Source organism: Pholis gunnellus, assembly GCF_910591455.1.
Source record: "Pholis gunnellus genome assembly, chromosome: 19".
Taxonomy (NCBI): Eukaryota; Metazoa; Chordata; class Actinopteri; order Perciformes; family Pholidae; genus Pholis; species Pholis gunnellus.
In genome coordinates, this window is record NC_136546.1 from 17,180,682 (window position 1) to 17,207,300 (window position 26,619).

The 26,619-nt window shown below is 42.4% G+C and overlaps 2 protein-coding genes across 2 annotated transcripts in view; one reads left to right on the plus strand and one right to left on the minus strand.

Moving 5' to 3' along the window:
• LOC306710996 (MAM domain-containing glycosylphosphatidylinositol anchor protein 2) overlaps nucleotides 1-26,619 on the plus strand; it is a gene marked incomplete at its 3' end in the record, with an annotated part of 152,364 nt that overhangs the window by 31,239 nt on the left and 94,506 nt on the right. Inside the window, exon 2 of the mRNA XM_079179762.1 lies at nucleotides 20,601-20,740. Coding sequence (XP_079035888.1) covers nucleotides 20,601-20,740 — 140 coding nt within the window. The remainder of the gene's footprint in view (nucleotides 1-20,600; nucleotides 20,741-26,619) is intronic.
• On the minus strand, nucleotides 2,208-4,202 carry LOC306711614 (low choriolytic enzyme-like; the record flags this gene model as incomplete). Its single annotated transcript, XM_079180625.1, is given in 7 exon segments — nucleotides 2,208-2,334; nucleotides 2,460-2,541; nucleotides 2,626-2,804; nucleotides 3,698-3,815; nucleotides 3,901-4,049; nucleotides 4,051-4,084; nucleotides 4,193-4,202. Coding segments are annotated over 7 exon segments (699 nt in total).

Consider the following 26,619-nt stretch of genomic DNA (forward strand, 5'->3'; position numbering starts at 1 on the left):
TTGCAGTTAGTGTTATACTATTTTTTTTTTCCAGTAAGGTCAAAAAGCCCACCTTGTTAACAGAAAACTCTCCCGGGTTGGACTAGTTAAGATGGTAGCACCGCTCACAGAGAACATTTTCATTTCCTATTGGGGGGTTTAAGGCAGCTTGCGCAGCGAACCGAGGCGAGCTGTGTGTTGAAGCTTATCGTGTTTGAAGAGAGGCAGGTACCCTGATCTGTGTTAATAACGTGGTGGTAAGAGCCGCTCAGCCAGCCGGCGGTTACGGCCTGCCAGCATATTACCGGTGACATCACAGATCAGACTGCATTGGGCCTGCGCTCGGTGGCCGTCTCTCATTAGACCAGACAACCTACAGGGGACCCTGCTGGTCGTATATACACGTGAGGTCAAAAAAGCATCACAAACAGTGCTTTAAAGCTACTAGCAAATAACAGTAAAGTCAGCTAATATACTGTAGATCACGCTTCCATTTCATGTTTTAATTTTTTATAAGGCCAAGGAAGGCACACTAGCAATCAAAGCAAAGATGAGATATCCCATTCGATGTTTTTCAGTTTACATCAGCCTCACAGTCCAGAGAGATGACTCTCATTAGACGTACAGTGTGTTTTGGTGGTGGCCTGTTTGTAAGGGATCTCCGGCTCATTGGTAATCTTCTTTTGATCGGGATGTGAAGAAATACTCTTAATTTAGAGCTGGCCGAAAGTCTCTCAGAGCTTCTTGGAGCGTGAACAGAGCCTGGAGCGTTAAATATTTCAATAAACAAGTATATTTTAAATATTTCATGTGTAGAGCGATTGATAGGAACTGAAACTACTTTATGAAACATTAACGGCCCGGTGTCCATCTGAACCGTACACATTCGCCGGCTTTCTCAGAGCACCACTGTGCCGCGGCCTCTTTAGCTGCATACAAGCCACACAACACTGGAGGAATACATGTGATGCTGTCGTGATTGTTCGTGCGGTCGTACATCATGGAAGGAGGGAAAATTAGCGTTATAGGAATCTGTCCTCTCTCACAGGCATTCTCCTCCCTTATCTCACCCGGACACTCCCCCGGCACTCCTTTCTCACCCGACGCTGCGCTCTCTCACTGGGGTGGAATACAGAAGGATAACATTGCGTAGGATTTCAAAGGGAGAAGGAAAAAAAAACACATTCAAAAGTGTGGGATGTGGCCAAGTTGAAAACCCCCCCAGAATGTCTCTGCAGTGTTCGGGAGTAGCAGCGGGGTTTATGTTGTGTCCTACCACATCTATTCCTTCCTGCAAAGACTGGCTCGCTGAATATACTGCAGCACTGATTCTCTCTGATAAAACACTTCACTTGTGTACGAATCCCAAACTTAATTAGCATGAGCCGAAATGGAAATGAACTCAATTATCACGATATTGCCGAATATTTGCCCTCCGGTCTTTTTTGTATCTAATTAAATTAATCTCTGTGGTTTTGCCAACTTTTCCCAACTTTGTTTTCACAAAAAGTAATATGGACTAATTGGAAAAAATGTAGTAATAATTAGAAGGATTTTGATTTGGTTTATTTGCGACAGGATTTTACTGCATACGAAGTTCCTAATGAATGTAGTTAAATGGATTGTTTTGTAACTTCTTCATGTCATCCATCCTGTTTTTGTAGAATCAAAATTAATATTTTGGGAGTTTTAATTGAGCATCACAATATGTAACTTACAAATAAGTTCAAGAAATCAAATGAAACGAAGACTTCGCACTCCATGCAGCATCTTTCGTTAGACCGCTTAAACAACATTGTTGGGTATGTGAAGGTTGGGTGGGGGTCGATAAAGTGGAGGGTCGGTTCGAGGTTTATATATCCTGTCTGTCACATCAGAGACCAGTTCTTTCAGACGTTTTAGATATGTCACTATTTATTGTTCACAGTACTGGTGTAGAATCAATAAAAAGATTTGAGAAGACCTGTTAAACTTCATACCTCCAGTGTATAACGCAGCCTTCAACTTTATATTTGTTCTCTCCACACTAGTTCATTTTCTTTGACACCTATAATTGGTAGACTGTCCCTTTTTAAATTTACACTAAATGTCTTCATATACTTTACTGTTGAGTAAATGAAAAAAGACAAGGGCTGAATTAAATCGTTTTATTGTTAAACTGTCACATGACTGTCAAGTATCATGTCAGAATGTAAACATACTGCAGTAACCTTCTACTACATGTGACTTCAGCAACTGTAGAGCCTGTTGATCCTGAGAATGTCGTTTTTGGACATTTCCTTCCTCTGCCCGATGGGAACAGAGGAGTCGGGGATGGGAATTATGGTCTCTTTTCCGTTCTTTCCAAAAGCAGTTCTACAGATTTAGACAATGGGAATCATCAAAAAATATCATTCAACTCTTAGTTTCCATAGGTTTCTATAGGTATATAATAGAATTAGGTTCTCCATTGACGTATTTGATTAAGTTACATGCTTTACCTTCCATAGTGCATCACAGAGGTGTAATCATACGGAGTGTTGAGATTATTTGTGCTCTTCTTTTTGAAGTTCAATGCAAAATCTGGTACCAAAAAAAAAGATGAATAAATAAGTACCAGACTAAGAGATGTACCAATCAATCATAAACAACGCGAGAGATTCTTACATTGATGGAGGTTATCCCAGTTGATTCTGATATACTGGTCACGGTCGCTGCGGGTGTGTTCGTGGTAGAAACCCAGCGCGTGCAGCAGTTCGTGCTGAATGATGCCTCGCTGTATGCAGCCAAACCTCTGCAGTGACACTACCTGTTTGTCTCCAATACGACCCAGTGAAGAGAAACAACTAATGGCAGAGAGAGTGACAGAGAGACAGAGATGATTAATATGCAACTTGATATCTGATTCATTAATCCATGTAATTTACATTATCAGCGACCCTGTGTGTCCATGCTTAACTGATTAGCTTCAGAACAACAGACAAAAATAGCTCTTGTGACGCTAAACTTGTAATTTACTGTTCTTTTGTTTCGTTTTTGCTTCTAAAGCTCTTGTTGAGCACAAATGACCAACATTTGGTAGAATTTGCGACCAACTAAAGGGAAGAGTGCTGGATTAAAGAAACACTTCCTTAAAAGCAAGAATGATGCTACCAGATGACCGTTGCGGCTCTAACTTGTGTCCATAGAAAGATTACAGTCATAACCTGAGTTGATTCTTTAAATTTTGTTGCGACCATTTTGTGTCTCTTTGTAGCTGTTTTGTGTCTCTTTGTAGTTGTTGTGCGTCTCTTTGTAGCTGGTTTGCATCTTTTTGTAGCAGTTTTCTGTCTTTGTGGTTGTTTTGTGTGTCTCTGTAGCTGCTTTGCATCTTTGTGGTTGTTTTGTGTCTTTTTGTAGTTGTTTTGCATCTCTTTGTAGCCATATTGCATCTCTTACTGACACTTCTCTGCAAAGATATATATTGAATACTAGAATGTGCTACACAAAGTATTATAGGAAACACCCAAAAAAAGCCTGAGATATAGAACTCCTCCGCTGCCAAACTGGTTTAAATGACTCTACTAATGTTACTGTATTTTAATTAAATGTTGATGTAGCCTCAGTATGCTGTGCAGCTGGAATATGGTTACGTATTCTTACCCTTAACAGATGTCTCAACTTTCCCACTACTTTTATGGACACAACTTCTTCTGTGTTTTTCCCTTCACATACCGGAGTGCTTTAGTCATTGACTCACCCAGATCTTGGTTCGATGCTTACGTACGCCCTCTGATTGGCACGTGGAATGAAGCGAATGCAGGTTTTGTATTCAAAGTCCTTCATGGCGCTTAAAATCTCATTCCTCTCGGTGTTGTCTAAAATTGTGAATAAAAGTAGCTAATTAGATTCTGTGTGTGAAAGAAACACCAGTGTGCAAAATCCTGAATATCTTAAACTTACCATATTTGTTGCTTATGAGGAAAGGGATATCCACGCTCCCGTCAGCAGACTTCTGCCACAGACAGCTATATTCTTTATTAAGGCACTTCATAGCATTCCTGGCTTTTGGAATCAACAAGTCTCCTTCCAGCAGAGTATCCCCGGATCCTATTGGAAGAAAATAAATGAGTACTTTTTAAACTAACTGGCAGAACATCAGTACAATCCAGTATGTATGTTTTCTATGACTGAATATAGAAATTGTGCACCAATATTGGGAGAAACTAATGTTCCCACCCTCATGGAAACTCACCATTGTTCATCCTCAAAATAGTGTGGGTTAGGTCCTCCTCTAAGATCTCTAAATGGAAGCAAAACAGAAGTCATAAACTCTTTTTCTTTTCCTTACAATGACCCTCAGTCATTGATCGATTTTGTCTTTTAGTGAGGTTTGGTTACCTACCATTATCAGTATCATGATCCTGTGGGAAAAAAAAGGAAAAAATAAACCATTTTACTTAATTTTACAGTATTTAAACTCGGTATAATGCATTAATAGAGACAGAGATAGACACAGATGATATGGGAAATATGTCACTATTACATACAGTGCATACAAGCTGCTCTACACTAGATTTAGTGAGTTATATCTTACAATGCCCTGCTGAGCACAACAGAGGCCTGAAAGCAGCAGCAGAAAAAGAGAAAATGTTGCTTTGAGATCCATTTTTGTCTGAAGGTGCTGCTTAAGATGTTGCTTCGGAGACATCCTCTCACTGGGGGCCGATGCTGAAGCCCACTCAGGGCTGAGTTTATATGCAGGCTGTCAGCGAGTGTCTGTGTACAGAGATTAGTGGTAGGTGTTCAATGGGCTCTGTCTTAAACACACAGCTGATGGGAGTGCCCTGCCCACTGTTGCCTCACAGGGATAATCTTATTCTGGGGGCGGATTACAGTACAATGACCAAAGGCTGCTGTCGGCTCGCTCAGCATCAGATTTCAGATGGCCTTTTTAACCAGCGGGGAATCCGCGCATGAGATCTGGGCCTGTCCTTAAGTTTTATTCTAAAAATAACAGATACACAGTTTGGAAAATTCCTATTAAGTATTTGCAGGCACTGAAGGGAAGTGGTAATGTAGCTTGTAGACCTTTAACAAAATAGAATAAATAAATAAAAGACTATTTCAGTACTAAAGAAAAATGTATTTGTATTATTTGTTTTAGAACTTCTCAGTTGTGAGTGTTTGCTGCCTTGCTTTATCATAAATGCTTGTGCGTTAAACATCGTTGGGCTTTGGACCGATTGTCGAACAAAACAAGTAATTCGATGACGTCACCTTTGGGCCGTGGGACTATTTTATGACAGTTTTTTTGGTTATTCGAGAAAGTTAGATCTAAAATAAAAGGAGGCTTTCACTAGGTTTTCAGAAGGAGAACAATTACAAAAACACATGCTTAGTTTGACCAAAATATGCACCGAAAACTATGAATCCTCAATGGAATCATAGAAGGAATGATTATTACAGTTATGATGATAAGAAGCCGTAGAAAATGGAGTTAAGCAGAGAAAGAGAGATAAAAAGATACATTATAGAATATACTGATAAACATCCTCTGCATTATAGTTTTTAATTTGTTGATTACATAATGATTAGCTGGCTCTGTAGTGTCTTTTTTACCCCAACACTCTTAATCACTCCATATTTCAATGTCAACATCTTTTTAATTAATTGTGTCAATTTTTAAAAGGTGAAAAAAAACACCAGAAAAACGTTGAAAGTTTTAAATAGGTTTAAGTATTTCATTTCTGATTGCTGAGGGAGCCGCTCCACCATTCTGAGCGTCTCTTCGGTCCGGAGCTGCTGTGAAGCGACTCCCCACACTGCTGCTGTGTTTCTCTTCCAGCCCGAACATTTTTATTTCATTATACCAAAGAGCAATTTATTTCTCTATTGGTATCAGAACAAACTTTCTTTTTGATCCAAGTATGAGCCCTTAAGAGCTTGATCACCAGTGCTGCAGAAACCATCCGTGCATCTCATTAACAAAAAACATAATTTCCTATTAAACGAAACAGCCACTGTGGCCTTTACAACCCTTTGGATTCCACAAAGAGCTGTTGAGATTGCACAGGGTGTGACCTACTGTTATGAGGCCCCATTTAAATTGTGTTGTTTAAATAATAAAAATAATGGCTCAATTAGTGACCGGCGGTAAAGTCCTGGATTCCTTATTAAAGCGCTGCTGCTGCTGCTGCTGCTGCTGCTGCTGCTGCTGCTGTGATGATCTCAGCTGGAAAGGCCGGGCCACCTTGGCCACCAGACTGTGATCAACAAAAAAACCCTCCAAATCCAGACATGGGTTGTTTAGAAAGATGAGTATTCAGATTTATTGAAGGCCTCGCTAATAAATCATCCGCTTCCAGTGGATTGTCTACTAGAGAAGAGGGATGCTGTCTGGTTTCATAGCGCCATAAACAGTTTTAGCATCTGATTCTGCATGTCAAGGCCGGCAGCTTCAAATGGAGATTCCATCACGGCAACCTTTATATGATGCGGCCCTCCACTGTACATCACAATAATGTGGCATTTATTATCGGGGAACAAAAATTGCACCGTGTGTGTGTGTGTGTGTGTGTGTCATAAAGAGATGAACCTCAGGTGCTGCCTGTGTGAACTCCCTTTACTTCAAGCCCAATAAAGTCCTATGGATTTGTGAATTTAACAATGTTTGCGTCGTGCATTTTGCACATTCATGTGTGTCTGAGTGTGTGTGTGTGTGTGTGTCCAGCCTGTGTCTGTCCAACTCGGGGTGATGCGCGTTAGTGCACAGGTAATCCAATTTGTGTTTTAGAGACACAGCACAGCACGACTAATGCTCAATGATGTATGACCCATCCTTTCAGTTGAGCTTCATTCCTAATGCCCCTCCAAACTGCAGGGGGAAGTAGATCTTATTCAATTGGCTGTCAGACTAATGCTATCATTGGTCTTCAAGCATCTGCACTTTGTTAAGCGGAGGATAAGCTTCAGAAAAAAGAAAGAAATCATCACTTGTCAGAGTAAAAGTATAGTGTAAGACTTTTCCAGTTATACTTAGTTTTAGTTTTCCCCTTTGGCCGCCAATATTTTTCATTTTTGACACGTTCAATGGACTTGAACCTCAACTATGATCCTGCTCGTTTCAACCACACTTCAAAGTCAACAGGGAACCGCATGAGGGGAAGCACTGTTCACCTGTGTTTTTAACCACAACTAACAGTAGAAACGTCTTTATATAAAGCACAGCAAGTCTATATTTTTTATAAGTTGAACATTAAAAAAAAGAAAGTTGTGGTAAAAAAACAAGAGGCGTGAATTATGAGAGATTAAATCTGGAACTATGACTTGATTGACCGATTGGTAGATTGGTTCATCGTTGGGTCATTTTTTTACAATGTAAGGGAATTGATTTGCGTCTTTGTTTTGTCTCTTACGGTAGTAAACTGAACAGAGCTGAAACAAGTAGTCAATTGATTGATTAGTCCATCAAAATTTTTTTCATAATCAACTAATGGTTTCAGTCATTTTCAAGCAGAGAAACGACATTCTCTGGTTCCAGCTTCTTCAATGTGTAAAATATTTTAGCTGCTTGGCTGGAGAAAAAAAAAAGACAGTTAAATGACATCACATTGGGCTCTGCAAAATTCTAAAGGGCATTTCTCACTATTCTATAGACATTAATGGATAGATGACTCTCACTTCTCATTTCACGGTGACTTCTCGAGCATTAGGAGGTAGATCTGTGTGGTGGGGGGGGGGGGGGGGGCGGAGCAGATGGGACGTTTTGGCTCATGTGCTCCCGATCACCAAACAACAGTGATGACGTACCCGATTACCCTCCATTGCGCTAGAGTACATCTCTGTCTTTTTCTCTGACTCTACGTGGGCAGCCAAGGACAACAGTCAATGAGCAATATCAATTTACGTAATGGACTATTAAACAATGTGCTTAACATTTAGAATGGCTGCACTGGTGTTCGGTGGGAGTGTGTGCCAGGAAGCCCGCTGCCATGATAACCGCCCTGCGAAATGAAACGCATTAGCGTGCTCCGCCGCCTCTCGCTCACTCGCGCTCCTTCTCCTCCTACAGTTGTTTGGCTCATCCGACACAGGTGCCCTACTTACTCTCCCTGCGCTCGCCTTTAACTCTGCATGTCAAAGTAACAATCGAGTGCGTTGTACACTGCATTTATGTCGGACGTCCTCTGTGATTTAACTCCTTGTAAGTCTTCAAATGAGCCCTATATTTCCTCTGTCATGTCCTCTCTGGCTGGCTAATTTCTCATCTAATCTGCTTTTTTTTTTACAGCGTTAGTAACTCGGAGTAATGACAAAATCTTTCTAAAAAGTAGCTCTTCATCCCTCTTTTCCCCTCTCTCTGTTCTCTATGCTGAAGTCAATCAGTGAAGGTAAACATCTTGCTCACACTAATTGACATTCAGACAAACCGGGACAAATATATTGAATATGAACACCGTCTTAATTGGTGTGAATTGCCAGACTTGTAAGAGCCACGCAAACAGCTAATTAAATCAGGTGTGTTATTGTCGTAATGCAATTGATTAAGCCACAATGCAGTTGAACAGTCCATTCAGGGAATATGTGTCAAGTGCTTCAGAAGGCAGATTTGAAAATTAGACCATAAAAGGTCTTTCTGCTGAGAGAAATGGCAGTTAAGAGAACTTGTGGTTCGGTCAAATGGTCCAGTTGAACAGATATTCGACATAATGACACCAAAGAGTTGTTGTTTTTTAGATTTTTTTGTTTTTCAGAAAGGAATAAAATCCATTTAAATTCACAGAACTCCATGTCATCATACTTAAATATTGGTTGCCTTTAACCCAATATATGACTTGCTCAAGAGTATCTCAGAAGTGTTGTTTTATTTGAGGGCAGAGTGGGACTCAACACTTTGCCCACCCACGTTTCTCCAGCCCCGTCTAGAACTGATGAGGTTAGAGAAGAGGTTGCACGCCCATTTCCCCACCTCCAGGCCACAGCCACTGATATAAAACTGTTCTGTTTGCATAACACTATAAATTACATTATTATTTCAATATGGAGAACACTTAAATATATGAAAAAGGCTTTCCTCCCAACACTCATTTAAAGGAGCGCAGCTTCCAAAGCTTGTCTGTTGGCCATTATTCCTGCAGATGACTTTAATGTTACAATATATTTTTTAATATATGATGTACTAAATAAAGGTTACTTTTTGCATAAATATCGTACATTTTATGCATACAAGTGAAGTAAATATGCTGTAATTCTACTCTAAGTATATGGGATTTTGTCATATACCTACAGTATTGTCTTTTAGTACACATTCGCTTTGAGATGACTTCGGTGGTTATCTGTACTTTGTTTTATGATACATAACATGCAAAACTAGTGACATTCCCATCAGCCTCGGCTGTAATTTGTGTGTTTAGCTAATTAGCGGATGTTAGCATGCTAACGCACTAAACTAAGATGGTGAACATGGTAAATACCTGCTAATCATCAGCAGTAACCTGAGCAGCGCTCTGCCTCAGAACAGCCTTACTTACTCTTAGTCTTGTTACTAATGCAAACACTGCTGCACGTCTGCAGACAGCTGTGTTGATTTTAAAGTCAACTGCCTTTTGTGTTGTGAAGAATTTGGTATTGTAACTAACATAACATTACCATATACAAGCCCTTTTTTCACCGCTCACACCCAGGCTAATGGGTGGCTACTGTTAGCGCACAGCTTATTGTATCAGATTAGACAGCGCTGGGCTCTCATCTGTCTAGTCAGGTTTAACCACCTTCTGGTTTACTTTTTGACATTTTCCGCACGTTGTGTGGAGAGTAAAGTACCGGAGGTAACGGGGAAACACCAGCACGGTATGAAAGACATTCTTTGAATATAAGATCAAGAGGTCTGTTCTTGGCACGCTTTAATGGACTGACACTTCAAGTCTTGAGTAATTATTGCTTTAAGTGAAACTGCACTTGATAGCAGCTTTAAGTGATCATTCAAGACTGATTACAGTCATTTTGACCGAAATTATTATACCTAGTTTTGAACCTTGTGTTCACATTTTTATTTGGCTGTCTAAAATACGGGATGGGACAAAATAGCTTATGTAATGACATGAACTCAATTCAATCTTTAATGCATACATGTCACACTGTCATTTATATATTTTTTCTTTCTTTCTCTTAATCTTCTTCTCCTTCTCTGCTTCCTTCACCTCCTTTTTTTAAATTCCCTAGTCAGTGTATACGAGCTAACTTACTTACATTTTTCACCCACATGTAGAAAATCCCCTAATGAGGCTTTAGGCACTGCTGCTCTTCATCTTCATCGTTCCGCTGAGCTGTATTTAACATCACATGGAATAAGCACCCTTCAGTTAACAAGACTCGGTGGAAAAATTCGAATTCATTAAATCTCGAAAACTCTCGGACCAAAATTAATTTGCACAAGACTACAACAGTTTGTGTTTGTTTTAATGTAACAGTACGTGCCTAGCCACTTGGTTTAGAGTTTTGGTGAAGTGCTGCGGTGGAGCTAACTTGAATTCAACATTTCCGAGGTCTGTGCTGCTGAAGACCTGTAGCCCTCGTTTCCAGGAGCGTAGCTCGGCGAGAGATCTCCAAAACCCATTTCCTGCCTGGCTTAGAATAATGAGGTGTTAGGGCCTGCTGGCAGGACTTAGCCGCACACCTTCCCAATGGAAAAGTTATGGACTGTATACACACACACACACACACACACACTCACTCACTCACTCAAAGACATGGACACGTGCCCCCTGGAGGTGTTACGGATAGCTGCATTTTGCAAACCCAGCCAGCAGGCAGCACTGTCAGCCATCCTGCACTGTGGGCTTTGATAGGACAATCAGTTCACACTGGAGTTGCCGCAGCCAATCATCAGACAGTTTCTTGGCGCCAGCACCCAATCTTCAGAGGGTTGCCAGATACTCTATCCTCAGTGAGCTCTCGCTGGCTCGCTGCTCGCCAACCATAAAGAAAGCTTGCATCAGCCAATCGTGTGAGTGTTGGCCAGAGTGAAGCCTATCGACAGAGAACTGCTGCATGTTTTCAGCCAATCTGGACTTTATCCTTCCCTACAGATGTCCGATTAGTGTTGTTTAGGGAAATCTAACTGCCACAACAGGCCCACGATGCCAACGTGGCAGCATGAATGGGCAGACCGGTAGAATGGGACAGGAGAAACCCACAAAGGCTTACTTAACTGTAACACTGTCATACTCTGTCAGTGGGTGTTTTGTAGAGGGTTGTAGCATTGTTGGGTAGGCAAAGTATAGATTCACACCTCTGCTTGATGACCTTTCTTAGCAGTACCGTGAGCTAGCAGGCACTGCTTAACTGTGGAGGTCTTTCTTTTAATGAGGTTCTAAATTTAGCAGCATGTACTCGTAAAGGCCTGCAGGTTTATTCCTCATAAACCTGCACTGGCGAGGACATGTTCAATGATCTCTGGTCACGGTCAGTTTAACGGGCTTATAACACATGTCTGCGCCTTAAATTGACATAAGCATTAGATCAGATTAGAGTACAGAGGCTTTAGGACTGCTCAAGCTTTTCAGTTTCCACTGGAGCATTTTTATGTTGCAGCGCTCATCACTTGCAGTAGCAAAAAAGTGCTAACGGCACCTGACATCTCTGCCCATTCCAGAGGTAAATATGCATTTTCCCATTCAGCAGACTTTACATTCCCTGCTCTTCCCTGCTTTTACGACACACTTTAAGGCAAACTTTGCAGATATTTTTTCCTGTAACTCTTTGTAGCTGCTGTCGGTTGTATTATCTTTGATGTACAAAGCTCTGAAAATATGATGCTAGTTCAAGCCAGAGAATGTTTTAAATTATACTGTTGAAATATTGGAAGATTTACTCCATGATATTATGGTGCAAAAGCACAAGGATTAATGCTAATACACACCATTTTCACAGGAGGCACACATTATCCTTCTCTTTTTTGGCAGTGCTGGTGGTTGAACTGAATAATATTCTATAAAATCATTATTATTTCTTTCTAGTCTTGGAGAAATAGTGTTTCAAACCCTTTTTTGCTTCCTTGCAGTGCTGAGAAGTCGTACAGTATGCATGCCAGCAAACCTTATCTGATGATGACTGTACATAAATGATAAGTAGGTGAATGACAGGTGGCTATACCCATAACTATTACTCAATAAAATCAAATACATTTCTCTCATAGTAAATGCATTATTTAGTATTCAGAATGTAAGAAAAAAGTGTAAAAACTGCCAAATTGCTTGTTTTGTCTGCGTAAAAGTTCAAGAAGATCAAGAGAAACACCAAATATTCAAACTTAGAAGCTGGAAACGGCCTGGTTATCAAATTTCTTACTGATTAGTTTCCTGTTAATTCCTGTTAGTGTTGGGTATTAAATCTTAAAAAAGGTTACAAGCTCAAAGTCCTGGTGTAGCATTTGAAGGAACCCAGGAACAGTGAAACCAAGATGGTGGATTTAATGCACTGCCTTACTTGTAGGCATTTGCTGAGGTACAATAAGCCTTCAGTGTTACTTCAAGTAATGTATGCCTGTGTGGTTCTTGTTGGCGTGATGCCTGCATTGTGTGTAGGCAGCAGCAGCTGATCTTTTTTTGCATTCTACTCTCCCTGCATGGCAACCGCTGTATGCTTCAGCACCATGGACAGAGACGGCACCGTCACAGCACTGCTGGCGAGCCAGACGCCACAGTGCATCTGATAGTCTGCGCCGTTACCTTCGCGCGTCTGGTCTGGTGCGGAACCAAGCGATACATCAGATGAAACCGGGGCTCGTTTGTGTAATTTCCTCAAGACGGTTTGCATGACATAAAGCTTGCATGAACATAATGGATGCAGCTGTATGCAGTCAAGCTCCATAACCCCCTGCTGTAGAGCGCCGTAATGTGGGAGCAAAGATGAATCTGTCCTCTAAATCTCCCCCACCTTCACCCACCACAGTCATCTCTCCTCTCTCTCCGTCTCAGCAGGGCTTCGGCAGTTTCACACTGGCCTACTTTTAGACTAACAGTGTGTGTGTGTGTGTGTGTGTGTGTGTGTGTGTGTGTGTGTGTGTGTGTGTGCAGGAGTATGTGTTTGTATGATTGTGTGTGCATGTCTGTTTCCTATAAATAGCCCCTCTGAGCACCACAGCTGTTTCCGGTTTGTTTTGTGCTCTTACAGTGTCCCGTGTCCGTCCAGTGATCGGACAAACAAGCTGCACTGCTGTGTTAATGAGCTATCTCAACTACCCAATTTACAGTAGGCTTCAGTTTGTCCCTTTGTGTCACACAAAGACCACCTGGTGTCTCTCTTGATTGTACTATTGACCGTCTCTCTTTTCTGCTGTGCTGGACAGACGTGTTGTGTTTTTCTGTGATGCTGCAGTCTCGTACGAAAGTGTGTGTGTGTGTGTGTGTGTGCGTGTGTGTTTATTTTTCAGCCCACCACAGTACACACGGTGCGATAGATCATCTGTGCTGATAGTGCGAAGCCGGATATACACAGGCTCTCATTTACAATAACAGTGTGGGCCGAGGAGTGCATGCGAGTGCATTACAGTGTGTAATCAATACGCTCTGACAACCCCTGATGTCATAGTATGCATGTGCTGCTTGCACACCATTTCTAGCTCTTCCACACATGGATGACCCCGCGGATGAGTTGCTTCTCAATTATACAGTAGGATGGGCTGGGTGTAGTGTGAGCTTACGCTGTCCAAAGTGTAAGGAATGGGGAAAGCATAACAATTCATTTATCGTGTGAGAACTTTGGCAATGGACCATGTTTACGAAATCTCAAGGTTGCAGCATCCACTCACACTGATATAACCAATGCTTGTGCTCTTCATCACCCGAGAAGACACAGCCAATACTCTTTTCAACCATAAAATACTGATTTAGTAGAAGTGGGTCTGCTCAGCTGGGGTACAAAAAGGGGGGAAGAAAATATCACAGCTCTCTAACGCCTACTATATGACACGGATGCACCGAGCTGACTTCTCCAGTCCCGATACAGATAACGATACCTGAGCCAATACCGAGTATCCGATACCAGTGTTTAGATAATAAGCTCAATCATTCTTTTATGAGATAGGCAACATCAGGCTTGACTTAAACATTGCTGTCTTAACTTTGTAAAACAGAAAGTAACAAATAAAAACATAGATATTAACGTTTGAATTGTTATTTATTAAAATAATGTTATCAGATGACAGATTGGCCCGTAGTCACTGGCCGCCGATCCAGCTATTTGAGTCGGTATCAGACTGATATCTGATATCTGATATCAGCATCTGTAATGATGCATCTCTGCTATATGTTCTCTATAGATTTACTAGAGGAAAGACACAACGTAAGAGTACATGTTGGTTGGGTCGTGCACTATGCTCCTTTCTTACAGCTGCACAAATCAATACTTTTACATAAGCTATGGATCAAATTATATGTAATGTGAAAGGAGTCACTCGTAATGAATCGGGATTTGGTTTTATGAGCTGCTTGTCTTGTCTTCAGCATCAAACAACAAAAAGATAACGTTGTCAACCAGCTGGTGAACATAGAGCATTTAGCTGCTATAAAGCCAGACATACGTATCCCTTAAGGAGTTGGTGGAGACCAAAACAGAGCTTAAAGGAGAGTTAATAACTACTAACTACATCCTAATATTACAATGGTGTGTTTAAAACGTGTTCCACGGCCTCAAGGTGGCCAAAAATACAAATATTGCTGATTTGAAGATAAAGAAATAACGTAATATTCTTCTTACAAATAAAAAGTTAAATTCATTAGCAGCTTGCGGCGGCTAATGTTAGCACACTTCAGGTATTGCTAACTGACATTACTGAGTCAATTAGCTTCCTGCTTCCTCTGCGCTCTGGCTGCTGTTAACATTACGTTTCCGTACGTACGCTCTGAATATGAACAGAGAAGAAGTCTTAGTGAGTTATAATTCTTTGATTTAAGCCGTGATGTGTATGAAAATGTCGCGTCTTGTGCCTGAAACCGAAATGTGCTTAAACGTGTGTTAATTATCGCTCATCAAAAAAGGAGAGCTTGTGTGTGACAGTGGCGTTTATTAACAATGGGTGACCAGTTAGACCAACATTTTTTTCAAAACTCATCATTTTTTTTGCAATATCTAACATGGCCGTGTTGTCCTTATTTAAGCAGCTCAATGAAGCTTGTTTTAGTGTTATCTCTAAGCGTTTTTATGTTGGCATTGTGCGGCTTTATCGTACAGCTGAAATTAACTTTTCCCCCCAGTCCCTTTATACCAGAAGTTTATTTGCAGCGCTCCTGCTGCAGAATCGATAATGAGTTTGGTGCGATAACAAAAACAATTATTTTTAAAATTGTAACGGTATGCATATTGCATGTCTTTTTCTCCTTCTGTTGCTCTCTATCTGGCTCTCCCGTTCTGAGAAGGTGATTACGGAGCCAGAAAACTAGCAGGCAATGGTTAGTGGTCCTGAGGGGTTGGTCTGAGGACATTAAGCCCACAGCGACAACGAGCCCCAGCTGTTGGCATTTTTTTTTTTTCACATTCATTTGTTTGTCAAATTTAGAGACACTACTAATGCCAAGAACCTCCTCTGCCACTCGGGCACTCCAGAACCGTGGCGACAAGGCTGCTTTTAGCCAAATCCAATTTAATCTCCATTGGCGGTAGTGGATAAAGCTGTCTCAATTTCCCCCAACTGAGGCCAAGGAAGGCTAGTCACTCCAGTGGGAGCTGCACATTCAACACGCACAATGCCCACACAAACACACACACACACACACACACACACACACACACACACACACACACATATATGCAGACTGGAGATGAAGAGAGAGCACTAAAGTAACAATCTAAAATGCACAACTATATGTGCAGAGGCACCTTTTCTCTCCCCGTTGTGTGTTTCTGCAGAGGGGGCGAATGATGTCACTGTTATGGAAATTAGATAACAAAATGAAAAAGAGAGGCACATCTGAGACTCCAGCTCCTAGCCTGCAGCTCTTCTGCTTCCTTTTTTTCCCCCTAAAACAAAAACTGTATAGTTATCAGGAAACGTGTGTGTGTGTGTGCCTGCAGATGGTTGGGTGGGAGGGGTGCAGGGGGGGGGGGGGGGGGGTGACGCTACAGCCTGAAATGCACATTTATGCAAATGTCATAACTTAACCCACAGGTTTGTGGCAACATTTGCTCGACATTTGCAACAACGCTGTTTAATCACAAGTGCTTGTAGAGCAAACAAACAAGTGATTTCAGAATAACTCTGCATTAGTTTGACTGTGAGGATCCACTCAATATTTGGCATTGATTTTCCCCCCGCACTGTGTTGCACTTCTCACATCAGTGTGAGTGGCAGATGTGCCTCGTATGCCAATGCCAATTCCCCAACCGGCAGGAAAAAACGAAGAAAAAAAAAAACAAGATCTAAAAGAAAGTGTCTAATTAACATCCAAATGTGCAGAAATTCGCTCCCTTACCTTTGCTTTGCTTCCCAACACACATGACCACTCACTCATTTAACACGTTGTTTTGCTCCGGAGGGGTATGATGAGTAGAAGAAGGTTCTTTAGAAAAGTTTGTTATCGATTAATTGTCCTTAAACATTTACTTGTAGCTCTTAATGGAGTGTTGAAGGATGTCTGTGACTATCCAAACAGATGTTTTAGCGGACTGCTGGGAGTTTCACTCCTACTTTTAAGCACATTAAGCTGGTTATACTTCTGTGCGTTTGCTTAGAGGCACCCTGTGGAGATATAGAGCAACGTGTTGAAGTGTGGGTTTTGTTTGTATTGTGTCAGTGCGTTTTACAGCGTGTCATATTGTTGATTGAACGTCGGTGAGCGAAAAGCGCCAAGAAGCGTAGAATAGAAGAGCAATGCCAGCAAGCAAACATTGATGTTAACGATGGACAATTTCAAATGAATGTAAACATAACCTTTGTTTGCTTTCGAGAAAACTCCACGTGGTACCTATTAAGTATAATTGCAGGATGTTCGCTTGTAGCAGTTTGTGGAGTATTTCTACTTTCGTGTATGTAAAAGATCTGAATGCCCTTCCGCCACTGAGAAATCATTTGAAACCCAGTCTAGAGCGTCGTATCTCTTTTATGTGGAGTAAAAAATATGTTGCATTGGAAAAAAGAGGCCATTTGAATGAATAGGAGGTGTTTTCGCTTGTAATATGTAAAAATGCTGCCAATGCAACAAGTGATAATTGGCTTGGTAAGAGTTCTTGAAATAAGATGTAATATGTAGGCCTTTAAAGAGGTCTTGAAAGTAGCCGGGTAAACTCATGATGAGCTATATTCCACTGGCATTAGGAAGTGTTATGTGTCCCAATGAGCCTGTGATGTAAACTTACGATATTCAGGATGCATTGTCTAAAACAAAGTCCCTATATTTCACTGAAATGTTACTTAATATTTTGACTGACAATTAGACAAATGTACTTCAAAAATTCACGCAGCACAAATACAGCTAATCGATGAATGACTCTGTCAGTGTGTGTGTGTGTGTTAGTACGTTCTTATTGACCCACAAACAGACATTTAGAAGACATTACACCGTCACACCATAACGTTTCCAGCGAATAAGACAGAATCCTGATCCCCATAATCAGCTAGCATGTGATGTAGTTCAGATACTGAGGGCCATGGTCCGCTGTGTCGGGCCTGCTCTGGCACATTCAAAGCTTTGTCTATCACCCATATCTCCTCCACCAGGACATCTTTTATCTCAAACCTGTCAGCGCGTTGACATCTCCCTTTGTTCTACCCCAAAGTCCCAGTGCATTAATGTCTCATTATCCATCCTTAGATGTCTTTTCTGAAAACACCATGAGTAGTTACTGCCAGTATCAAGTGGCTTTCATGAAAACTGAACCAACAGAAAATGATGTAGTAATGACAGCGATTGTGGCTCATGCTTTGGGCCAAGTGAGCCGAGGTCTTAGCTCTACTAGGATATGTGCGACTCTCCGATAACATTATGGCGCTCATTACGTATGCTTAAAGAGAGTGTTATTTGCTTTCGTCCCTGTGAGCTTACTGTTGTCTGCTTAAAGAACAAGTGTGTGTTTATGCGTGTGCGGCCACGGCAGTCGCTGCTATAGCAGTTAAAGATCATTAATTACGGGTGTTTCCCTACTTTCCTCCAGGGCAGAGGGTGTGCTGCGGAGATACTGGCTCATTGGAGTAAATGGCATTAGTACTTTGTTCGGTGCGTGCCCTGGGGCCTTGTTTCCGAGCCCTTTTTTTGTTTCAAGTGGCAGCCTTGCGTGAAGCTCCCTTACACTGAGCCTATTTCTCAAGCCCTTATCCGCCCCTATGGAGTTCACCACCAGTGTATTCCATCTCTGAATGGAAGCGAGGAAGACAAGGAGGGGGTGAGAGAGCAGGAGCGGTCCAACGCGGCTTTATGAGTAGCCAGTTAGCATTTCGTATCGGTGTTCATCAATCTGTGTAGCGTGCAGACGGGCAGCGCGGCGAGCACGGCGGGGCAATAAGCTGAGTGAGACAAACGGCGCGCGGTTGGTAACGGGGGAGGGATGGGTGGTTAGCGCGTGGCTAAGGACACGCTCTGGCTGAGACTCCCAATGCAGCGGTAGGGAGGAGCGTCGCCACGCTCATTAGCATCGCAGCCTGGATAGAGGTAGAACTGAGTCTGCTGCTGGGGCTGAGTCTGCTGAGAGAGAGGCCCACACAGGAAGCTGCTCCTCCAACATGAAAAGGCACACAGCAGTCAGTAACTCCATGTGATTTCAGCTTGAATTTTTTCTTTTTTTTCTTTTCCACCAATTTGTAGTCCTCCTCCTAATCATATCCCGTATCCGCTCTCTAAATCATCTCATCCCAAACCTCTTCACTAATCATGTAAGTTGAAGAGGAATAAATGCTTAACAGATGCTAATATCGTCAGGGGTCGGTTACATGCGACTGCGCTCTCACAGCTCATTGGAACTCTTTTTTTTTGGGGGGGGGGGGGGGGGGGGGGGGCGCTTTACCTAAAATGCCTCGTTTCTCCGTTCTGTTTAACCCCCACCACTTGTGCCCCGCTGCATGTTGGGCTGTGGAGGGATTGCAATGTCCTTACAGTTCCTCAAGGGTCAGCTAATAGAGAGAGAAACACCAGTGCAGTAACTACAGCTGTGGGTTTAGAGTCCTTCTGCCCTGATCTTGTGCTGCTGAATACTGAGCTGCTATTGTCTATATCACAGATTCTGGCATTTTGATATTCTTAATTGTATTACACAAGGAAATGATGTGCTCAAATAAATGTGCTAAGTGACAAAATAAAAGAGTCACTTATTTAAATACAGACACCTACTCTCCAGATGTTCTCATGACAGTTTTTGATATGTTGATATTGAAATCTTATCATTAAAATGATATTAAAGTCACGTTAAGACATTTAGCTAAAAGATGATCAAGTTTTTTGAGTCATGGCTGATTCATTTGAGAGCATGTTCTTCATGTACACGTGTACGGTTTTGTAATGAAACCCTTCTGGCGTGTAATTAGACTGAGTTGTAAATTCGTCCTGAAAACTCCCCATAGTGGGGAGGATGAGGAATGAGAGAAATGAGTTGTTTTTGCAGCCAACCATCAATCGTTCACAGTTGGTCATCAACTTGACACTGCATTTGAATCATTTCTGATTACACGGGGTAATTTGGTTAAGATGCAAAGTGATTGTCACTTTGCATCAGAGTGGAGTGATACTGATTGGTTACTGCTTTTGTCACAACTACTGAATCTGTTTCCTCCAAACTGTAATTAAGATGCTGAGGCCAAGGTGCTCCAGAGAAGGTCTGCAAGTATCGCAGAGGGTCACAGGGTCAAATATTGATTTAAAATCTTTACTTTGTGTTATTTTTCTTTGAATAAGATACCACGTTACGTACAGAGATAAATACAGTAAAAGTGTTTCATCTGTGTTAGTACATATTAAAAGAAGAAACAACTCATACGTATGGCTCTTAATAAAACACTGTCACCCTTTAGGTAGCAGTACTTTTTCTATTGGCAGGGTTTTGTGATACATAACGATACATAAGTATCGTTAAAAGTGCAACATTAGTCAGAAATGTAAAAACGACTTAACGACTTTCGATTACATGACAGTAAGTTGTGTGAGCGGCGCAGCGATCTAATGGCTTTGAACGTGTAGCGGGAACTCAGTCCAACTGATCACACTTGACGGATGTAGGACTCGCTGAGGATTAAAAAAGAGAAATAGAACACCATTTTTAAAACATGTTTGACAACACACTCCGCAGCACGAGCCCTATCAGTGCGTGTCTGTGAAAGTGCTACTCTCACAACTTACTTCAAATAAAAACTAAGCAGGCAGTGAACCATTTCCCCACAAGTAGCTTCCCTCGACTTTGTGTTTGACGTTCTAGCAATATTTGAAAAGCTAAACCAAACTGAATGCTATAAAACAAAAAAAAACGGCAATTCTTTTTCTATTTTTTCGTGTGCAAACATCTCTGGTTTGTTGTTTTGCTGTACAAACGTGGCCACAACACTTTGAAGACTTTTTTCTTTTCCCCGAGTGAGACGACCTCTTAATCAATACACAATCAATACACAATCTGTTGCGCTAAACCGCTCATTCCTTCAGAGGTGATCAGAATGCTAACACACTTTGTTCTTTTCCCCTCCACAGCGCCTCCGACCGTCCGCATCATACACTCAGGGCACGCCTGTAATGTCGAAGAGGAGAGGCACACGGAGAGGGTCTACACCATCCGAGAGGGAGAGACCCTGGAGCTCACCTGTCTGGTGACGGGGCATCCTCGACCACAGGTGAGGAGCTCACTGCCAGCACGAGGGACTCGTGGGACAAGACAGCTCATTTTGTAGCCATGTCTGTCCGTTTCTCCTCCCCTCGCTCACCTTCATCAGCTTTCTTTTTTCATTCTGTATTAGAACCATTGAGTGGCACCCCAAGTAGAGTTCAATCCTTTAATTATTGATGGTTTGGGGGTGCATTGTGCACCTGCATGTTGGTAATGAAAGCTTCCAAGTCTAATTATAATGCAGCAACAAAACAGTCGGAACATCTGCCAAAACAAAAAGGCTAACGAGTGAAAGCAGGCCACGGTGAAAAGACGCTCGGTCATGTGAATGCACACGGGTCCTCGACATCTGAGAGTTCTTTTATTTACTGTTGAGATCTGAACTAATTAAAAAACTCTTCCACCTTGTTCCAAAGAAAATGGGCCGTTGATTTGTTCTTTTAGTTATTTCCTTTCCTTAGAAGTAAGTGCATGAAAAAAAATATGTTCAGAAAAGTAAGACAAAAGCAGAAACAAGATTTCATCTACTCGCTTCGACTAAATACCAACTAACGCAGGTATAAATGTCAGCTCTGCCACAAATGACCCGACCATCACATTTTGTTCTCGCATTAATCTGGACAGGATTTGCACACGCTAACCTTTCGAACATTTATCGAATGTTGTTTCCTATTTGCTCGATAACAAAGAATGTAGCCGGTATTCAGCGCTATCTCCAGACCCGAACTGAGCTCATTTACATTAATTACTATAATTCCCCTTTTGATCGATGGACGGGGCCTTTTGTTTGTACACTCCCCCCCTCTGGATGCCGAAGCGGAAGAGCGTGTTGATTTTCATACTCCACTTGAAAAGGTGAGGCCTCTTAAATTAGCGAGACGTTCAGGCACACCGTTCAGCTCCCCTACTCGTCGGGGGGGGGGGGGGGGGGGGGACAACTTCGCACTCATCTTCTCTGTCTTTTCCTCTTAATTAGACTTTCTGAAAACCAGAGCAGAGCGAGGGGAAGGGGAGAGGAGGGGAGGGGGGGGAAGGTTGGGAGATCAAAAGCCCTGCACGGCTGTGGCAGGAGAGGAAGGATCTCCTTTGAAACAGAGTCATTATGAGACTCGCACAGTTCCCCTGGCACAGCAGGTCTCGGCTGTGTGTCTCCCCGGACTATGGGATGTGTCAGCTTTTCCCCCCCTCTGGTAGTGGCATGGGACCGGGGGAGGCGCACACTCATACTGAGTAGTTTCGGAAAGCAGGCGAGGTTATCTGGGGTTGGCGGTGGACCCACGGCTGGTTTTTGTGATGCTGGTTGAAGAACACGAGGGCTTTTGCGACCTCATCGGAAACACACTGGCGAGTTAATAACGGCTCGTCTTTTCATTCGAGTTAAATATTAATTCTCAGACCATGTTCAGAGTCTTTCTTTGCCCCAAAGTTCCACATTTAATTGAGTTGAGTTTCCTCATCTTTCGAGAGCATATGTGGGGGGGGGGGGGAAGTAATCAGTGCTCTTTGCAAAGGTTATACTGTAGTGCACTTTTCCTGCGTCCTGTCTTGATTAATGACACGGGCACATGTTTGGTTTTGCCTTTGGCAGGGACTTTTTTGTCAGACTGTATAAACAATTGTGTGTGTGTGTGTCTCTCTATTTCTTGTTGTAAGTCATGTGCATGCATGAACATACACATAGTGTATGTACAGACACATAGGCCTTGATAAAGCTAAATGTTTGCAAGATGTTTTTACTCGTAAACTCCCTCAAAGCAGGACTTGTATCATACTGTGCACATTTTAGTTTCCGATTTTCAAAGATCTCGTATGTCACCGATCATTCTTATTAGCTAAGATGTTACAGACACTTTTGTTCCTCTGAAAAAAAGACACATGATTGTCCTCCATCTTTTGCATTTGGCATAAAACTATAAGAATGAATATGAATTAGCTCATACATACATTTTGGGCTGTGCTTAGCACTCCGTCAGCGCTTCGCTCTGACCACACTGTTCAAAACACATTTGTTCCTACGCGGCCGTGATCTGGGCTGAGTAGAGGAAATGCCACGCGTGATGAACAGTAAAAGATTCTGGGCCCTAGAACCCCCCCCCCCCCCCTGGAGACGCCTCAGATTAATGGGAAAGTAGTTTCTCTGGTCTGTGAAATCATTTTCAAATCTGTTTTCTTACTTCCATACCAACAATCACTTAAACCACTCTCTCCATCTGCACCGCGATATCACAGGGGGCCAAGTCACACTGCTCGATCACTGTGAGTGGCTTCAATTAGTTCTGCATTAGTAAATCAGAAAATGGCTTTCTCCATCATTACTGTCCAGTTTTCCGTCTCTTTCCCTGACTTTGAGATACTGCAAAAGCTCCCATGATGATACATAGACGGAGGGGTGTTGTGCCAAGTACGACATCAGCACCACAAAGGACCAACCGCAGAGTAAATGGGGCCACACTTGGCAATTTCGCCACTGTTTAATTCTTCGCGTGTCTATCAATATGCACACTTCTTAAATTACATAGACGCCCCTCAGGCCTTCCCGCTGATGGAGTCTCTGGATTGTGTCCAACCAGGCAGCAGCAGCTTCCTCACAGTGGGCCTCGCTGTCAGCCCCGTGCACATCTGCCCACTCACCTCGGGAGGAAAAAAAAGAAACAGAGGCTTTCTAATAATAAAAGCATACATGCATCCAAACCTCACACACAATGGCACACGCACACACTCAACACTTGTCTGCCTTCCCATTTAATTGTCAAATAAATATATGTTCCTGTCAGTCACCAGCACACCGTATAATATGTGCCTTTTTTCCGCTGTGCCTCGTGGGTTTGGCATTTCAAGGTGTTACTGAAGGCTGTGCAGGAAGACTGGGACTGCTGGCATCTGGCAGGCTCAGGGGGCAATGAAGTTAAATTGGCATAGATGTCTGGTGCAGAGGTCACTGGAAGGATTTGTGGAACTTGACTCTCCGAGGAGAAGAATAAGACAGAAAATCGTAGTTGTGGCCGGTGCTTTTCCTGCTCACACTCACACAGATCAAGTCCATGCTCTTGATCTGTCGCTTCCTTCTGTGTGTTTCTGAAAAAAAGAAGTACATCAACAGAGAATTAATCCACAACAGTATTGGTAATCAATGAACTGTTTATCAAACAGCAAGACAAGAAGCATCTATAGTGGCTGTGAGCTAAATGCTAACATGTGGATGTTGAGCGGGTCACTCGTGATGAGCATTTTTCACTTTCTTGGACATATTTGACATTAAAGGATTAATTGATTAGGGGGAAAATGTACAGACACAATCAAATATACTTTATATACACGCAAAACATTTGAAAAAATCGTATTCGATTCCAAATTCCACATCTATAAAACACTAACATGTCCCGTCTGTTTCTCTACCGTCTCCCTCCATCTAGTGCTGTAACGATTAAGCGATTAATCAATTGGTCGATGGACATGAAGTTAATCTACTGCAATTCTGATATCCGAGTCACTCACAGAGCAGGATTGCCGAGCTTTTAGCTGAATACGGCTTCTCAAATGTGATCTGCCGTTTTTCTCTGTTTTACATCAATAGAAATTGAATCAATGCAATTTGAAGATGTCCCCTGAGGTTTCTTGAAACGTAATGAGGATGTTTCACTGTTTTTCTTGACATTTAATAGATGTAAGGATTAAACAATTAATCAGACAACTAATGACTCATCAATACTGCAAATAAATATAACACTCTGCCCCTCAGCCCTCCATTGAATATACGTATAAAGATAAACTCTCTCCTGACGGTATGTCTTTATCTCTATCGCACTCTCTTTGTCTCTGTATCAGAACACCACGTATACAGTCTACAGCTTCATCTGTTCATAGTTTCATGGTTACCGTCCTCCAGCTTCTTTCATTGTCTTTGATGCCGTGGACAGACATCAAAGAGTCCCATGATGATGAAGCCATCTGCCCCCCTCGCTCCCCTGCCCTGGCCTCCATCCATTATGTCCACACTACTTTGTTTGAGTACCAGGCTCCCTCCAATAGCCAGCAACACCACACTGCAAACACCTTTTTCTTTTTTTTTGTTTCAATTATTGGCCGGCCAGATTCAACTCGCAGCGCCACGGGTCAGCGGTTACAAATACGCTGACCTCGGGCCCTGGGACATTTCGCTTTGCACAGACCAATTGGAGTATGTGATCTGTTTTGGATGCTCCCATGACAGTTAGCCTACAGTGCCGGTGTCTTTAGCAGATGGTGCTTTCAATTCTTTGCCATGCAAACTGCAGTATCGTGGGGGGGGGGGGGGGGGGGGGGGGCACCGTATCAGAGCTTCCCCTTGAACTACACCCTGTCCAATGCACCCGCAGTCATTTGCACTCGGTTGTCTAACTGCAGCACTCAAACATACCATTAGTAGTTCAACACCAAAGCAAATATTGATATCAAAGACCATTGTAGTTTGTTTCATATTGTCATCCAGTTTTGTATTTTTACAAGGTACAGTACTTTCTAATTTAGACCTGTAGAGTCTTTGCACTCACAACTTGTGATTTGGACCCCCTGTTGCTTCCACTGATCGCTTGATTGTCATGCTCAGCCACACTTGGCTTCACCACTGAGCGGCACAGTCCGCCATCAGCGCCGGAAAACAAAAGATGGCAAGCAATTACAAACCGGTCTGTTGTTAGGGAGAGGGAAACGTCACAGCAGGCATTATGGGAGATTCACCGAAGACGCGTGCTCCAGCATATGATCCCTGCATAACAACAGACACTGGGCGCATTTTAATTAGCTCTTGCCGTGACATCGCAGCATGTGTGGTCTCAAACACTGCTGGGATTTTCAGTTGGATACTGATCGAGACGAGCTTCTGCTTTCCTTGTAAGCAAATGTTGATCTTCTATTGGGATGTCTAATTTAAGAGGGAATGACGTTATTACTGCGTAGACTCTGCTGTTCCCCTGTGGAACTAAGTGGTGTCATGTATTTTTTTTTAATAGAATATGCTAAATATGCACAACTTCCTTTTTTTCTAAACTATGCGAGGTGAACATGAATACCAGACCCCATTTACATTTCATGGTCATAATATATGCACACAGTTGCAAGGGGCCGACAGGAATAATATATTACTTCTATAAAACAGTGGCTGGGTGCTACATCTTTGAGCAGTTTGACTCATTCCCCAGTGTATACTAAAGAGCACCTTATTAGTTTCAGCTGAGGATTGACAAAGGAGAGGCACAAACAGTCAAAAGGAACTCAGCAAGGCAGTCAGCGGGCTAGGAGCAGCAATTATCATATTGCTCAAATCCACCAGCTCCTCTCAGATCAAGAGTATTTGCATTGCACTGAGGAGAGTGAAGAGGGTCAAACTGTTCTCGCCAGGCATACTTCAGGACTCCCCCTGTGAGCAGAAGTGCTCAGAAGAGAAAAGTCAAAGGAGTGGAGGAATGAAAATAGCTCCAGGGTACAGGGGGAGTTTAAAGCTCACCAATAATGTGGTCTGCTGCCCTCGTGAAAACAAACAGCAGCACTTTCCTTTTGAAAATATGAAGCGTAGTTTGAATACCCACTTCTTAGCGTCGCTCCAACAATGCACTTATTGATACTGCGCTTTCCTCAAACTCAAAAGCTCTTTACACAAAAGGCAAAGGAAATAACTGGTGGTATAAGCTGGGAGAATACTGAATTCTGCTGAGGTCGCCATAAACTAGCTTGCTTTGTATTTACATGAGGGGATCCAGAGAGCACCGGGGGGAGAGTGACACAGAATTCAAAGACTTTGCTCCATCTAATTTATCGTCATAACTTATTTAACTTTGGGGCTGGTTTTGCTGAACTCATGATGTCCCTAACTGTTATAATAGGGCTCCAGGTTTCCTAACAGTGGGGCTT